The following is a 16,426-nucleotide window of genomic DNA, read 5'->3' as shown; positions in this document are numbered from 1 at the left end:
GGGGGTTTTGCTGAGCATCTGGTTTTATGGAGTTCATCTTATTCCTCCTCTGAATGTTATCAGTCTTTCTTCCATGATATGCCTTCTTTATCTCATTAATATAATAGGTAGGAGGGTGCACTTGCATGTAACTTCATGACCTTACATTTGGAATAAAGTAACCTCCAGCCTTCACTGGATCTTCCTGATTTCCCAGTCTTTGCATCAGGAACCTGATGAGAGAACATGGCCAGACAGATGGCAGCACAGTTATTCCAGAGCAGGGGGAGGTAAGGGTGGGTGAACAGATGGGCTCTGAGTGTCAATGGCCTAGGGCAGTGGTCGGCAAACTGCGGCTTACAAGCTGCGGTTTGCCGCTCTGTTGACTAATGAATTTGCCGACCACTGACCTAGACTCTCGATTCCAGTAATTACAGGCTGTTGTTCCTTGTGATTAAGCCCCTATCCCAGTGGTCGGCAAACTCATTAGTCAACAAGAGTGGCAAACCGAGGCTCGCGAGCCGCATGTGGCTCACGAGCCGCAGTTTGCCGACCACTGGCCTAGGGAAAAGTTGGGCTTGATACCTTCCAGCATAAGAAGCTGCTGTCACTGTAGGCTTTCAGGCATGGAGGAACACATGGAAAGCCACTTTCACAGCGGCGAGTCCCACAACTGTAAGATTTTAAAATGATGCAGAAAGGTGAAATCAAGGAGATCCAGTAAAGACTGGAGGTAACTTTAGTCCATGTGTAAGGGTGTGAAGTCTGGATTTGAGTGCTCCTACCAGGATTCGGAAGAAGACATTCTACAACAGGAAATGGCAGCATGTGGTTACAGATTGCCTTCTCCCCACACAGTATGAAATTATAATTGATATTCATAATGATCCCAAGGCATTTTAAGACCATGAAGGCTTTCTGAATTATAAAATAAAGCCTAAATGGTATTTACCATAATGTATGGGAAATGTATTTTATACTGTCTTAATTCTTTGAAAGTTGGTTTTCTAGAATATACAGCTAAAACAATATCCTGAGTTTAGCTGATTCTACAGATTAAGGTTTAGTGTACTCTCAGATTGAACTCCTAATTTTGACTTTTTTGTTTTGTTTTCAAATTGTTTTATTACCCATAGAATTGTAAATATTTGTTCAAGAATCTTGATCAGATAATTAATTATGAGAAATTATAAAATATACAGGAGATAATTATGGTTCATAAATCTTATTTGTCAATTAACAGGGTACATCTGAACTTTAAGGAAGAGCTAAAGTTTCTTTCATATAAAGCTTAGCTTTACTTTGAAGTATTTAGGGGTGAAGTGTAATGTCTATAACTTACTATGAAATAGAGTAAATAAGATGGATAAATGAATGGATAGAGAGGGATAGATGGACTAACGTGATAAAATAAAAATAACAAGATTAAAGAATCTAGGTTAAGCTCTAACCGATTTGGCTCAGTGGATAGAGTGCCGGCCTTCGTACTGAAGGGTCCCAGGTTCGATTCTGGTCAAGGGCATGTACCCTGGTTTTGGGCACATCCCCAGCAAGGAGTGTGCAGGAGGCAGCTGAATCGATGTTTCTCTCTCATTGATGTTTCTCTCTATCCTCTTCCTTCCTCTCTGTAAAAAATCAATAAAATATATTTAAAACAAAAACAACCAAAAAAAAAAAGAGAGAGAGAAAATCTAGGTTAATTGGAGAAGCTAAGTGACATGAATGTTTACCACAAAATTCTTTCAACTCTTTTGAATCTTTGAAAAATTTTATAATAAAATGTTGGAGGGGCAGCTCTGCTATTTGTTCTTCAATCTCAGACGATCCTATGAAGCTGATATTAGCCTCATTTTACAATGAGAAAACTGGGTGCAGAAATGTTGAATAATATGCTTAAGGCCACCCAGCTAGAGGGGACTGAGCTGAACCCGGAATCTAAGGCTGCTACTTAAGGAGAGGTTATGTGGTGAAGTAAAAATAACATCCAGTTCCCATTAATAATCATCTTTGGAACCCAAGTGTTCAAAGAAGCAGTCTTTTGTTAAAAGACGTATTTGAGTCACCCAGTACCACTCCTGGCATGCAAACATGTTCAGGCCTACTTACCTCCTTGCTTATTCCTTCAGCAGTTTCTTGTTCTAAAGTAGGACGAGCATATCCAAATGGGTCAGAAAGACTTCTGAATTATTGACTCATTACAGAAAAAAATTAGACTAAAGATACTATGCCTTGATTTCAAATCTAATTACAACTAATTTACTCTTTTTTAAAAAGTCCCTAACATTATGTATTTCCAGGTGCTGTGGCCCAAGAATACATCTTTATTCAAAAGATGTGCCAAAACCGGTTTGGCTCAGTGGTTGGAGCGTCGGCCTGCGGACTGAAGGGTCCCAGGTTCGATTCCGGTCAAGGGCATGTACCTTGGTTGCGGGCATGTCCCCATTGGGGGGTGTGCAGGAGGCAGCTGATGGATGTTTCTCTCTCATCGATGTTTCTAGCTCTCTGTCCCTCTCCCTTCCTCTCTGTAAAAAATCAATAAAATATATTTAAAAAAAAAAAAAGATGTAAAGTCCAGGGAACATGCAGATCTCTGAAGAAGAAAAAAACATTGCAATTACTAATTCATAAAAGTTTTGGGAAATTTTTAAATTCATTAAGCTTAATACTTTTGCACCCTGTGTGCAGAGTGAGCATGAGGCAGGAGAGATCCCCGCCTGAAGCGTTTTTCCTATGACCCCCTCTGGGTCTTTAAGACCAAAAAGTGCCAACAATGGCTTGGTTCCACATGTGTTTCCTTGCCAGATGTTTCACTTGCACTGACTAAAAGGCAGAATCCTTGGATGAGCTTCCCTCAGGTGGGGACAGACCCAGGGTGCCCTCTATTCCAGGGGATTCCCAGAGTGGGTGCCAGCACCTTTAATAGATTTTCTTGTCTAAGGGACCCCATCTCTGAGGACGAGGAGAGATACTGTGAGGTTCGCGGCACAGGGAACAAAGACAGAGAGTCCAGGCCAGTCAAAAGGAAGAGCTTTTAATCTTGCACTCCCGGGCGAGATCCACCGGTCCTGAGGGTAGGGCCAGGCAAGTCGCGCTGGGCGGGAGCTGAGGCACTTTTTTTATACAGTGAGGGCAGAGGACCATGAGCTGAGGGCAGGTGGAATTTCCTCCGCGGGCAGGGGTTCCAGGAATGGAGCCAATATCTGCGCCACTATTTGCCTGGAGCACTGGTCCGTCACGGGTTCCAGGAAGGGACCAGCATTTGTGTCGCCATCTGTCTGGTGCACTAGTCTGTTGCATGCATCGGCTTCTGGAATTCCTCTGACCTAACATCCGGCCTTTTGGTGATAGGGGGCGCCGAAATTGTCCTGGCTACTTCCTGCTGACCAGGGGCGAAGAGGGAGGAGGGTTTTTAAAGGCCAGGCAGAGGCAGATCCGAGGGCAGCCGAGTGTAGGGATGGAGCAGGAGCTGGTTTACAGTCACCCGTGACATCTCCGCGATCCGGGAGGGGATGAATTTGAGGAGGCAGGGGGCTAGGAGAAAAAAGACACAGATGAGAATTAGGGGCCCTACCATGGGTAGGATCCAGGTAGCTAAGGGGCTTTGGAACCAGCCGAAAAGAGAATTGTCCCGGGAGTGTCTTGCACGTAGCTCTTCACTCAGCTTTGTCAGGGTCTGCACGTTCTGTGTTGGAGACCTGGATTTGGGCCTCCTGGGCCAAGACATATTCCCGGGAGATGTAGATGGTCCCTGAAGGGGTCAAGCTCCAACCACTCCCATATAGTTTTCCCATAACGCCCGCAACCCATCGTTGGTCCCAGGGGTCCCGGACCCTGATGTTGAAGGTCCCATTCTTCCAGAAAAAGGGGCCTGACCTGACCTCATTATAGGCATCATGGGTGACACAGTCTGACCAGCGGCAACCCCCATAGGTGTTGACGTCTTGATTACACCTGTCTGGGTTCCGCTGGTCATAAGCAAAACAGACATATGGTCGGCCCCCGTTGGACACTGACCGGAGGTCGACAGCAATCAGGATCTGCGCCTGGCAGCCGACCAGAGGGCAGTCCTGAGATCCCACCTGCCAGGTGTCTTGTGTGCTGTCCTGGTCATAGGTTTCATGGACCTTGAACCTCCACACATAAGCGGGTGGGTGTTGGTTGCCCAGGGCCGGGAGGAGAAGGAGGAGGGGGAGGGCAGATAAGGTGGACCTTAGTGGGGCCCAACACTTCACATTTATAGAAGTCATGCTGCTCCGGGGTCCTTGTGAGTCTGGAGAGGTGGTGCCACGACGGATCGCCAAGTAGTTTGGCCGCGGTGGGGGTTGTGAGGATTACTGTGTGAGGTCCCGTCCACCTGGGCTCCAAGGCCTTGGGATGTAGATTCTTAAGGAGGACTGAGTCCCCTGGCTGGAGGGCTGGTCCTCGGGAGCCTTGGTCGCTGGTTCTGGCCTGGGCAGAAATCTGTCAGCGTGTTCCCGGAGCTGTTGCCTGAGTAAAGACAGGTATGGAAGATAAGTAGACAGGAGAGGAGGGTCAGTAGGGAGACGATGGTTGAGCAAGAAGGGTCTTCCATATAGGAGTTCAAAAGGGCTTAAGAAGGTGGGGCTCCTTGGTGTAGCCCGGATTCTGGTCAGGGCCATGGGCAGGAGGTCCGGCCAGGAGCTGCGAATTTCTAGACAGAGTTTAGTTAGATGGTCTTTAAGGAGGCTGTTGACCCTCTCGACCTTACCCGATGATTGTGGGTGGTAGGGTATGTGCAGTTTCCAGGAGATGCCAAGAGAGGTGCTAACCTGCTGAACGACCCTTGATATAAACGCTGGGCCGTTGTCTGATTGTATGGAGGTGGGGAGACCAAACCTTGGGATTATGTGCGTTATTATGGTCTCAGCCACCACCTCAGCAGTTTCCTTGTGGGTAGGAAAGGAAAGGAGTAGTGGAAGCCAGGGACCTGGATGGTTGGATAAGAGGTTAGACACTGTGAATATTCTGATTTAGCTTAAGAAGTATCCAGCAACCTTGTCCTGCCAGACTTGGAGACTGAAGCCTCACTTTCTTGCTCAGAGTAAAATGGCCCTTTACAATTCTTGTCAACAGTTAATTTAGAACTTCTTTTTTTCTTTTCAACATCTCTTTTCCTTCTCATCACATACACAACCTTCACAAAGTTTACACTTTCCAATTAGCCTTCAAACCTTCCTTCTATGTCCTTCAAAATGCATAACCATGCCTCAGACCTTCCATTAAGTATTTCTAAACATGTCTAGCAATCAATGTTTCAGTATTGTATGCTATTTTAAAATATTTAGAAAAGCCAGGGGGAGGAGAGAGCAGGCCCCGCAGCCTATTCCCAGGCCTCTAGCCGCTTGAATTTTAAACCGCCGCATTTTTCCTAGAGATAATGATCTCAGCTTCTGATAAGCCTGTGCAGTCAAGAAAGTTGTTCTTTGGGAAGGGTGGAGTGGGGAAGAAGCAGGGAGGCTGAAGGGCTCCGAGTGAGCTGCAGAGTGGCCCCTAGTTTGGTGAGGATATCCCATCCTAAATGGGGCATGGAGCACGAAGGCATGACTAGGAACAAATGGGTTATAGGGTTATTGTCGAGGAGACAGGGAAGGGGCCCGGTGGCCAGCGGGCAGGTGGATTTGCCGTCAATACCCATGACCGAGATCGTGGAAGGGAAAAGGGGCCCTGAAAAGGAGGGCAGGACAGAGAAGGAGACTGGCTTACCCGCTACCTTGAGCGTTACCCTGGGCTCGGCGAGGGTGATGGGGGTCATCGAGTCTAGGCATCGTCAGTCTTCGGCCAGTCCCAGCATGGCCAGCGGCGGGCCATGACCTGGACGGGCGGCCCCTCCATGCTGAGACTCAGAGGGCCCGTCACTTTTCCAGAGGCAGTCACTTTTCCAGTGGCCGCTTTGACCGCACGCTGGGCAGGGCTTGGTTGGAGCCCGGGGCCGGGGCCACTGCCTTGCCCAGTGGCCTTCATTTCCACACTTGAAGCATCCTCCAGGTGGCGTTAGTCCTCTCGTTGCACCCCCACCACGCACAGCCCCCTTGGGACCATGCGCGGCTGCCGTCAGCCACAGGGCTGCAACCAGGGCTTGGGTTTGCAGGTTTACCTTCTGTTGAAGGCGGGCTTCCCAATCTGACTCTGCCTGCTCCTCACGGGCATTAAAAACCTTAAAGGCCATGTTCACTAGATCTCGGACCGGGGTCTGAGGGCCATCCTCAGCCTTTTTTAACTTTTTCCAAATATCTGGGGCTGACTGCGAGATGAAGTGGGTAGATAGCTGGGGAAATTCTAAAAGAGAAAGTTGGGTTGGGGAGAATGGGGGGAGGGAGGGAGCGGACGGCGGGGCGGAAGAAGCTGTGGGGAGAAGGCCTGGGTAGGAAGGTGGGTGAGTCGGAGGGGAGGAAAGATTTTTGGGGGGTTCAGATAAGGCGGAAAGTGGAGGGGTGTCGGTAGGTAGGGGAGGTTTCTCGCAAGCAAGGAGAACCTGGGCTGTGGAACAGAAGGAGCAGAGGGAGGGACTGGAGCGCAGATAGAAAAAGGCCTGGACATATGGGACCTCGGGCCACTTCCCGGTTGCCAGCAGAAATTACTGAGGTCAGTAAGGATGTTAAAATCGAAAGTCCCATTCTCGGGCCATTTTGACCTGTTGTCCAGTTCATACTGAGGCCATGCCACGTTACAGAAGTAAATGTGGCGTTTAGGATGCAGATCCTGGGACAGGCCTAGCTTAGCCAGATTGGTGAGCAGGCACCCTAAGGTGTGCTCGGGTCAGGTTTTTAGAATTTTGATTACCCATGCTCAACACCTGAGGTCAGTAGACGAGGCTAAAGGACCAGCGTCCCAGTCGTTCAGACAAGGCTATGGACGGGGACCCAAGGGACGGCAGGGACGTCTCCACCGCCTCCCGGGGTCTGGACGGAGGCCCAAAGGCCGGAGAACCGAGGGGCGGCAGGGACATCTCCGCTACCTCCCAAGGTTCGGAACCCCTCCTGGAGGGGTCCGGAGGGCTATGCCCGGAAGGCAATCTCTGACTTGGGCTGCGGTTTACGGACAGAGACGCCGGACAACCATCAGGGATCGGCACGGACCAGGACTTACCGCTGACGCTGCCGAGCTGGGGGAGAAGCCAGAGGATCCTAGAGAGAGAGGAGGTGGGGGCACCCTGGACCGTGAACGGTCAGATGGAGTGCTCGCACCCTCCCGGGTTTCAGCACCAAATGTGAGGTTCGCAGCACAGGGAACAAAGACAGAGTCCAGGCCAATCAAAAGGAAGAACTTTTAATCTTGCACTCCCGGGCAAGGTTCACTGATCCTGAGGGTAGGGCTGGAGAAGTCATATTGGGCGGGAGCCGAGGCACTTTTTTTATACAGGTGTTCAGTGAGGGCGGAGGACCATGAGCTGAGGGCAGGTGGAATTTACACTGCGGGCAGAGGTTCCAGGAATGGAGCCAATATCTGCGCCAACATTTGCCTGGAGCACTGGCCCGTCACAGGTTCCAGGAAGGGACCAGCATTTGTGTTGCCATCTGTCTGGTGCACTAGTCTGTTATCTGCGTCACCATCGGTTGCATGCATCGGCTTCTGGAATTCCTCAGACCTAACAGATACCTACCAGAATGCTCGAAGGGAGAGAATAATCCAGAAAGAAAAGCCAGTTAGGTGAAACATTTGCCGTGAAGAAATCTCAAGTAGGACTTGGAAGTGGGAGCAGGAACCTCAGAAAATGAGTTCAGATTCCAGCCTTCTTCCAAAGGACCATCTCTGCCCCCCTCACCTCTACTCATTTCCTAACACAGAGCTTTGTTTTCCTTAAGTGCCCCATTTCCTTTCCTTACCCCCCAGACACATAAGCCTTGCCTCTTCTTTTCCACAGAAAGTACTGTAAACGAACTAGGGGATCCTGGCCTCCCAAATCAGGGACTGCCTCGGAAAGCCCACTGCAGGCTGCTGCCACCTTGGGGTCTTGCCAGAGTGACGGACCCGCTGATGGGCTTCCAGGGCATGCTTGTGCTTGAAGCCTTTTCCACACTCAGGCCGCCTGTTAGCGTGGATGTGCTGGCGCCTGAGGGGGAAAGTAGATGATGTGCAGGCCACGGTCAGGGCAGGCATAGGCCTTCTGGCCTGGGTGCGCTGCGCGCCTGTGGATAGCCAAGAGGGAGGATTAGCTGAAGTTGCAGCACAGTCTAGGCAAGAGTAGGGTGGTCTGCGGTGGGAGTGTCTGAGCCAAGGCTCAATGAGAGCTTCACCTAGAGTTCCAGTAAAGCTCTGGGCAGGCAGCTTTGTGATTGGGGCCAGGTGGCAACCACTCCTTGAGAGAGCTCCCATGTTCCATCTCTTTCTTTTGGACTCCTCTTCAGCCCTTCTTTCTCCTCACTCTCATCCCTGGATCCTGCAACCAACCTTTCCCTCGCCTCTGCTGCAAATTGTTGGGCTCTCACCCTCTGGACCCTGGGCCTCCTAGCTCCACGCTTCCACCTCTCCTTCCATCCAAGAAATAAAAATTGGTTTGGGGCCTGAAAATCCAAGGGGGAACCCAGAGGAGAGGTTTGATCCCACAGCATAAGAAACCAGTAGATGATGATTAATTTTGACTTTTTAATGGAAGAATTCCAAGGAGGATGGCAGCGAGATGCTAGGCATTACTCCCAGGCTAGCAATGCCAACATCAATTTAGACATGGCAGAAACCAAACAGTAATTGCGAATGCAAGCTGCAAGGTGAACCTTAAAATTCATCAATAAAATGAAGAAAACCCAGAATCAAAACTATTTCTAAGATCAACAAGAATTGGGAGAAACATTTCAGAGCAAATGAATTGAAAATGTCAGAGGAACAGTATAATATGTGATTTGTGTCTCACTGAAGATATTGAGAGAGAATACAGAAAGTCATAAGAGATGGTAGAAAACCTAAATGTGGCTTAGAAACTGTTTTTGCTGCATTCGTCGGGTGTGTCACAAAGAAGGAAAAGGACATGAGTAAGTCCCCATTACCACGTTCATACTCACACTCAGGCTTCACGTGATCTCTTTGTGCAGGAATGGCTGGTGCTTCACTTTTCCCAAGATCCCCACTACTGGATTTCGACGGTGATGATTTCACCCAGTCTTAACCAGCTGATAGTTGTCCTCAATCCTGCAGGCCTGATTTAGGCATTTTTCATGATTGTGTGACTGTTTTGGTCACAGCAATGTTAAATTACCTTTTTCTTTGTTGCTTCCTTCATTTCCAATACTGCCTTGTGCTTTAGATTCAGCCAGGGAAACTCATTAAAGCTAATGCATTGGGAGGGTAGGAGTGGGGGTGAGGAAGGGTTTCCACAAAGATATTATTGGCTGTCATCCTTTTAAATTTAGGGCTCTTGGTGGTATGAATGCCCTGTTAACAGGTATCATTTGCCTTTGGTGCCAGCAGCCTGACAATCTAAAGAAAATAATCATAGAAAATAAAAACAAGAATAGAAACAGTCCTTTCAAACAAACAGGACATTCCTTGCACAGCACTCCCTCCCTGGGAGCTGATGGGAGTAGGAGGAGAGCTGTGTTTTCTGTTGTCCTCCAAATGCCTCTTCTGGGAACCTGGATGATTCTCTAGTCTGCTCTGAAGCCAAAGGCTTGATTAAGGAAGGTCTGGCTCCACAGAAAGCTCTTTGTCAGTGTAGCCCAAAACTGATGATTTTTAAAAAAACAAAAACCCTGCATTGGTATTTACTTGTTTTACAGTGGTTTGAGTCCAGCCAATGACACTGGAGCCAAAAAGAAGAAAAAGAAACAAAAAAAGAAGAAAGAGAAAGGCAGCGAGACAGATTCAGCCCAGGATCAGCCTGTGAAGGTAACAAGGAGGCTCTGTTTTCTTGCTACTGAGAGTTGATTTTTCAGATGAGAAGGGTTTGGGGTAAATGTGTAGAAGCGATTTAGACTGACAATCTCCACTGGTATTACTTAAAGATGGAGGACTTGGATCCCTCTGCCGCCCTCTGCCACCCTAGACCTAGGTGATGAATCTGCTCTCATACCTTAGACACAGCAGGTTAGACACTGACTCCCAAGCACGGTGTCCTCTGAGGATGCACAGGTACAGAACTGCATGCAGTGCTGTGCAAGGAGCCGGGTGCAGAGTAGTTTCGCTGTGCCAGCCCGTTACCTAGAGCAGTGGTTCTCAGCCTTTTCCATCGAAGTCCCCACCACTGCGGGAATATAAGGCCTGTTCTTTTTAAGGCAGACCTTTATGTATTGCAAGCTTTCTCTTAACCAGTTAACTGCTACGGTATTTTGAATTGAATTTTAAAAGGTCCGCCGCTTATGGCGTACAGATGGTTAGTGCATAATCATTGTAATGAAAATCATGAGCCGCACAGTTTCCCAGTTCCACTAGCTAGAACCACTGGCCTAGAGTTTTCAGCCTAAGACTGGACCCGGAGGTATTAGCAAGGATTGTTTTGTTTTATAAATAAAACAACATTGGAAAAAAAGAAAACCTATTATTTCATGTTAGTACTATCCTCTTTAAATATATTTTTAAAATTTATTTTTAGAGAAAGAGGAAGAGAGAGGGAGAGAGAGAAACATCCATGTGAGAGCTTAACTGGTTGGTTGCCTCCCGTACACACCCCAACCAGGGATGGAACCCGCACCCTGGGTACGTGCCCTGACCAGGAATTGAACCAGTGACCTTTTGTTGTGCAGGATGATACTCAACCAACTGAGCCACACCGGCCAGGGCTAGTCCTATCCTCTTTAGAATAGATCCTGGGGGAAGTTCATAACATACCCATAATTCCTCTTTTAGAATAGCCTCTCAAACAGTTTATAAGCCTCATGAGAAATTTGGTCTCATTCCAGTCTACCTACACTTTGTTTCATGCCTCAAATGTTATACTCCAACTTCAGTCTCCTGTCTTATTGAGATATGACTTCAAGTAATTTTTTACTATTTTCAGTATCAAACCCCCTATGAAAAAAAAAGACCATCATATTGACCACAGCGTTGGCTAGGTTCTTGCCAGGCACTTGAACATCCCTACAAGGTAGGTGGGGGTCTTCCCGTTCTAAAGATGAGAGAGGTCGCCCTAACCGGTTTGGCTCAGTGGATAGAGCGTCGGCCTGCAGACTCAAGGGTCCCAGGTTCGATTCTGGTCAAGGGCATGTACCTTGGTTGTGGGCACATCCCCAGTAGGGGGTGTGCAGGGGGCAGCTGATTGATGTTTCTCTCTCATCGATGTTTCTAACTCTCCCTCTCCCTTCCTCTCTGTAAAAAATCAATAAAATATATTTTAAAAAGATAAATAAAGATGAGAGAGATGGCTTACCTAGGTTTTTCAGTCAGGAATCCTAGCCTAAGCCTATGCTTTGGCTTTAGGATTTTTATTTTTATTTTTGTTTGTCTTGGGATGGGTATTTGGGTGACTCCACGGGGGTGGGGAGTGTGACCTTGAGCCTATATCAAAATGGTTCTCTTTGAAATTAGAAAATATTAATAAAACACCATTTACATAACTCTTCCATTTTCTTCTTTATAAAAGTGAAGTAGTTCATTGTAGAGAATTTAGGGGGGAAATCATAGCAAGAGGAAGAAAACTAAAATCACTTATAATCCTATGGATGAGAAAGGGGCCACATACTAAATCTGACGAGCTCAGGGGAGGCCTGCATGGCAGACCTTACAAGCTCAGAGGCCTAAAGTAACCACATAGGATGGTCTGAAATTAAAACTTTCTAACTGGCCCTAGCCAGTTTGGCTCAGTGGATAGAGCGTCAGCCTGCAGACCAAAGGGTCCCGGTTCAATTCCGTTCGAGGGCACATGCCTGGATTGTGGGCTCAGTCCCCAGTAGGGGGCGTGCAGGAGGCAGCCAATCAGTGTTTCTCATCATTGATGTTTCTATCTCTCCCTCTCCCTTCCTCTCTGAAATCAATAAAAATATATTTAAAAAACAAACACTTTCTATCTGAAAATGAGTCATGGTAGGTAGTCATGTTCTAGGCCAGTATCTTCCCCGATAAATCTTTGCCTTAACTGAGCTTATCTTATGGTCTTTTTGCATCTACATTTATGATAACACACCTTTTGTAATTTCTTTCCTTCCTCCCTCCTTCCCCACTGCACCAGAGCAAAGACCACAAAATCCCTCATTGTTATTATGTTCATTGTTAACTATCGCACAAATGTAAAAGAAGTATGTGTTTATTAGGTTTGCTTTTTATCCAGGCCCAGAAATTTCCCCCACTTCCTCCCTCTTCTCTAATCTGTCACCAGTGGATTTTATGTGACCCCTTACGCTTCTTCCTTTGATTATAATTTATAAAATAAGGCACAAAACTGCCATTCTCTGGAGCATTTTTTCCATTACTTTGAGATTTTGCTTCCTGGCATTTGTCGTCAGTTTAGCTCAAGTAAATTCATAAAAATTCTCTACAGGTTTAAACGTGTCTTATGTTGACAATCCTAACTCCCAAGCAATGTAAACACGTTGGTTTATAGTCTTCCTTTCCTTCACAATCTAAGTGGGGGGAAAATAGTGTTAGAAAAAATTATGCATATTATAATTATAAGCCTGACATAAGAACCAGAAGCCATAAAGAAAAATGACAAATTACAACATATCTATAAAAAGTCAAAAGATAGTTTTTTAAAAAGATAAACAATAAACTGGGAAAATAAATATATGAATCAGTCAATTTAAAATAATGAAATGAGTAGACAGTTCACAAAGAAAAAATGTAAATGGTTAGTCAGTGTATGAAAAGACGATTAAACTCAAAATGAAAGAAATGAAAATTAAAGCAGTATTTTTTTTCTAGATTGGCAGAGATTAAGATTTGGTAAATTTTATTATGAGAATCTGGAGAAACATGTTCTCATAACAATATTTATTGGTTTATTAACCTGTTTTTAGGGGAAAGTTGACAATATATATTATAATTTCAAATGTACATACTTGTTAATCCAGCAAACCTCCTTTCTTAGAATTTATCCTGCAGGAATACATATCCAAATGAGCAAAAATAGACGTACAAGAAAGTTCATTGCAGCATGCTTGTAACACTGAAGAACAAAACCACCAAAATTCCCATTGGTAGGGGGTTGGCTAAATAAACTATGGCTCATGCACAGTAGTTAGAATGGGCAAGTCTGTGTGGCCACATGGGTAGGTCTCTTAGACATAGTGTTTAAAGAAGAGCAGTTTGTAGAATAATACTATATGATCCAATTTTAGTTTTTGAAATTTGGTGTGTGTGTGTTTAGAGCTTGCATGTAAAAAAAGTCTGAAATTATATTTGCCTCTTCTACCTCTCAAATTAAGACTGTTGATGACAAGGATTATACTTGAGGGATGGGATTGTTGGGTTTTTAGTTTCTATATGTATTACACATTCCTGCATTGTTTGGAATTTTACACTGAATATATATTCTGCCATCAAACATCACAAGAAGGGGAGAAACCCTGCAGGAAACACCCACCCATCATATTGCTCAACGTCAACAACTTTCTCCAGTTGTACAATATGTGACCTCTGGGATTGGGATAGAGGAATCATACCACTTCTTTGAGTTGTATCCCTTCAATATATTGTGTTTTTTTAAATTGATGATTTCAGGGAGAGGGAGAGAGAGATAGAAACATCAATGATGAGAATCACTGAACGGTTGCCTCCTACATACCCGCCACCGGGGATCAAGCCCACAACCTGGGCATATGCCCTGACTGGAATCGAACCATGACCTCCTGGTTCATGGGCTGAAGCTCAACCAGTGAGCCACACTGGCCAGGCAAGCTGTACTCCTTTAACTGTTGAGCCTATAATTAATCAAAAGTACTTATTAACATAATGGACCTTTTCTCTCCCTGCCTTTGTCTTGTCTAGATGAACTCTTTGCCAGCAGAGAGGATCCAGGAAATACAGAAGGCCATTGAACTGTTTTCTGTGGGCCAGGGACCTGCCAAAACATTGGAGGAGGCCAGCAAAAGAAGCTACCAGTTCTGGGACACGCAGCCTGTCCCCAAACTGGGTATGTATGTGCCTTCTTCCCCAGTAGAGGGTGGGAGGCAAGGGGTGTGCCTTAGCTGTGCTAAGGGTTCCCTACTTAATTTGTGAGGGCTATATTGTCCTGGAGTGCCTTGGGGGTTATTTTTAGAGGGTAGTCTTGAAAGTGCAGTATAGAAAAGGCTATTGTTCAGGGACCTTATCGTTGCACAGTAGCACACTGAAACCAAATAATGGTTCTTTTAGCCCATCATCATCCAGTACGAATCTACAAAGAAAAACAATGCATTGGCACATGATGAATGGGGATGTCTGCCCATGAGTCTGTCTTCCCACATAGATTTTATAGAGAGACTGTCTTATTTATCTGGGCAAATCTTTAATCCTGGGATGGCGAAATCCTCAGCCTCTTCCCCTTATCTCTTGCAAATGCATTCTTAATAAATACAAAGTAATTTGACATTTTACTTAACGGTGATGGTTCAACAACTGGAGTACCATATGCAGGTTTGGTTGGCACCCCTTAAGAAAGTTGTAATGAACTCTTAAAAGGGTGGGATAGCTAGAAAATGTAAAAGGATTCCAGAAGAGACTGGATATAGCAGTTAGAGATAACGTGCTGAGACCAAGCTACAGCTAAGCTTGATGGCTAACTTCGGAGGATTGCTGTTGACAATAAGTTTCCGGAGTGGTTGCGTCATGATTCTGGGCCCATTGATAGCCCAACTCCTATTTTCCATATGACTGGGAAAGTAAGTCTGTTGGAAAAAAAGTATTTTTCAACACCAAAGTGAATGACCTTCAGGGTGTTCATGTTACTGCTCCTCTCCAGAAACACAGTGTGATTTGACAGTGTGTTTGGTGGAGAGGAGGAGGCGGGCAGGGGCAGGGCCAAGCAGGGCCAAGGACTGGTGAGGGACAGCTGTGCCCGAGGAGATTCGTCTACTCCAGTGGTGGGGAGTACACAGTTCAGAGCCTTGCTGCTCAAACTGGTTCTCAGACCAGCAGAATGGGCATTGCTTAAGGGTGTATAGAATTCAGAATCTCAGGCCCTGCTCCAGACCTTTAGAATCAGAACTGACAGGGGCGTTGTGTCCACTTTGAAAGTTTCAGAAGCTCTGCTCTAAAGCAGATGCAGTTCTTGGGCAATCGAGAAGTAAGCTGAGGTACGCCCCTACAGGCAAAACACTGCTGGATGGTCATGAGCCATGAACCGACAAGGAGGCTCTATTCCAGAACCTGTCCCAACCCATCCACCTTGTCTGTTGTGCTGCCGCAGTCACCTAGGTCCAGGCCCACTGCCTAAGCCCTCGAGCAGGGCTTTGGGTCACAGTAATGCTGTTCCTAGGGCATTACTGGTAACCAGTTCCGGTGACCTCTTCCCCTTCAGCGAGCAGGAAGAATGCAGAGAGCCACATGCTCCGCCTCTGAGTGAAGTGCATGGAGAGACGTGTGGTGACTGCCGGATATCTTGGCTCGTTATCAGATGGGGTTTGGGGTTGATTTTATTTTTCACTGGGAATTTGCAAATGGGTAACTTAACTCCCTTTTTTACAGACAGTGGAACCTGGGGATGAAGCGAATTAAGTAATAGGCTTCTGTTTCTCTTCAGTCCAGTTATTCTTTGTTTTTTTGCCTCAGTTTCTCTACCTGTAATTATAGAAAGTGCTGCATTTTTGTTGTTGTTTGTTTGTTTGTTTTCAGAAAGTTCATGAGAAAGCCACACAGTTGCTCACAGGGGCCCTGATACACTCAGGAAGGTGCAGTGATGCTCAGTGCTGTTTCTTTTGAACATGCCTTTTGTGCAGTGTATGGTGTGGGGCTTTGTGGAAGAGCAGTCGCTCTGAGCATCTGATCAGTCTGCCTTTTAGGTCCATAGCCAGTTAAGTCCTTTGTTTCCGTGAATCAGCCCATAAAGTACCACAGCTGCTCTGCGTGACTGAGGTGCCACCCTCCTTCTCCTTGCGGGTGCCCTTAGTGTTGTGCGATTTCTAGCTAGCTGCCTTTATATTTTCCACTGAATGGGCTAATGATTGTAAAATTCAAGTATTTCAAGTGAGCCGTGTTTTCACCACTCCCTACCTTGTTGGGACGGATACAAATTGTTTTCCACTAAAGAGACCTAGAATTCTTTAGAAGTTTAAAATCACCCTAAATTCCCCATTTAAAGGCCTTCTAAACAGCAAGTGTTTTAGGCTATGTAACAATTCTGTGTGCTCCCAAATAAAATTTTTAATCTCTTTTTCAGATCATATCATTTCATTTTTATTAAAAAAAAAAAGTTGTTTTTTTTAATTTATTGATTTTTAGAGAGGGATGGAGGGAGGGGGAGAGAGAGAGAAAGAAACATCAATTGGTTGTTCTACTTATTCATGCATTCATTAGTCGATTTTTGTATGACCAGGGATCGAATCCGCAACCTTGGCCGTATCAGGACAATGCTCTAACCCAGTGG

At 46.1% G+C, this 16,426-nt stretch overlaps 1 protein-coding gene across 1 annotated transcript in view; it reads left to right on the top strand.

Moving 5' to 3' along the window:
* Nucleotides 1-16,426, top strand: part of NMT1 (N-myristoyltransferase 1) — a 47,133-nt gene that overhangs the window by 17,247 nt on the left and 13,460 nt on the right. The window contains exons 2-3 of the mRNA XM_080682547.1: nt 9,711-9,819; nt 13,852-13,996. Coding sequence (XP_080538673.1) covers nt 9,711-9,819; nt 13,852-13,996 — 254 coding nt within the window. The remainder of the gene's footprint in view (nt 1-9,710; nt 9,820-13,851; nt 13,997-16,426) is intronic.

The sequence above is a fragment of the Plecotus auritus genome (genome assembly GCF_963455305.1).
Source record: "Plecotus auritus genome assembly, chromosome: 7".
In the NCBI taxonomy this organism is placed as follows: Eukaryota; Metazoa; Chordata; class Mammalia; order Chiroptera; family Vespertilionidae; genus Plecotus; species Plecotus auritus.
The sequence above is the reverse complement of the archived record's forward strand: the minus strand, read 5'-3'. Positions and strand labels throughout refer to the sequence as shown.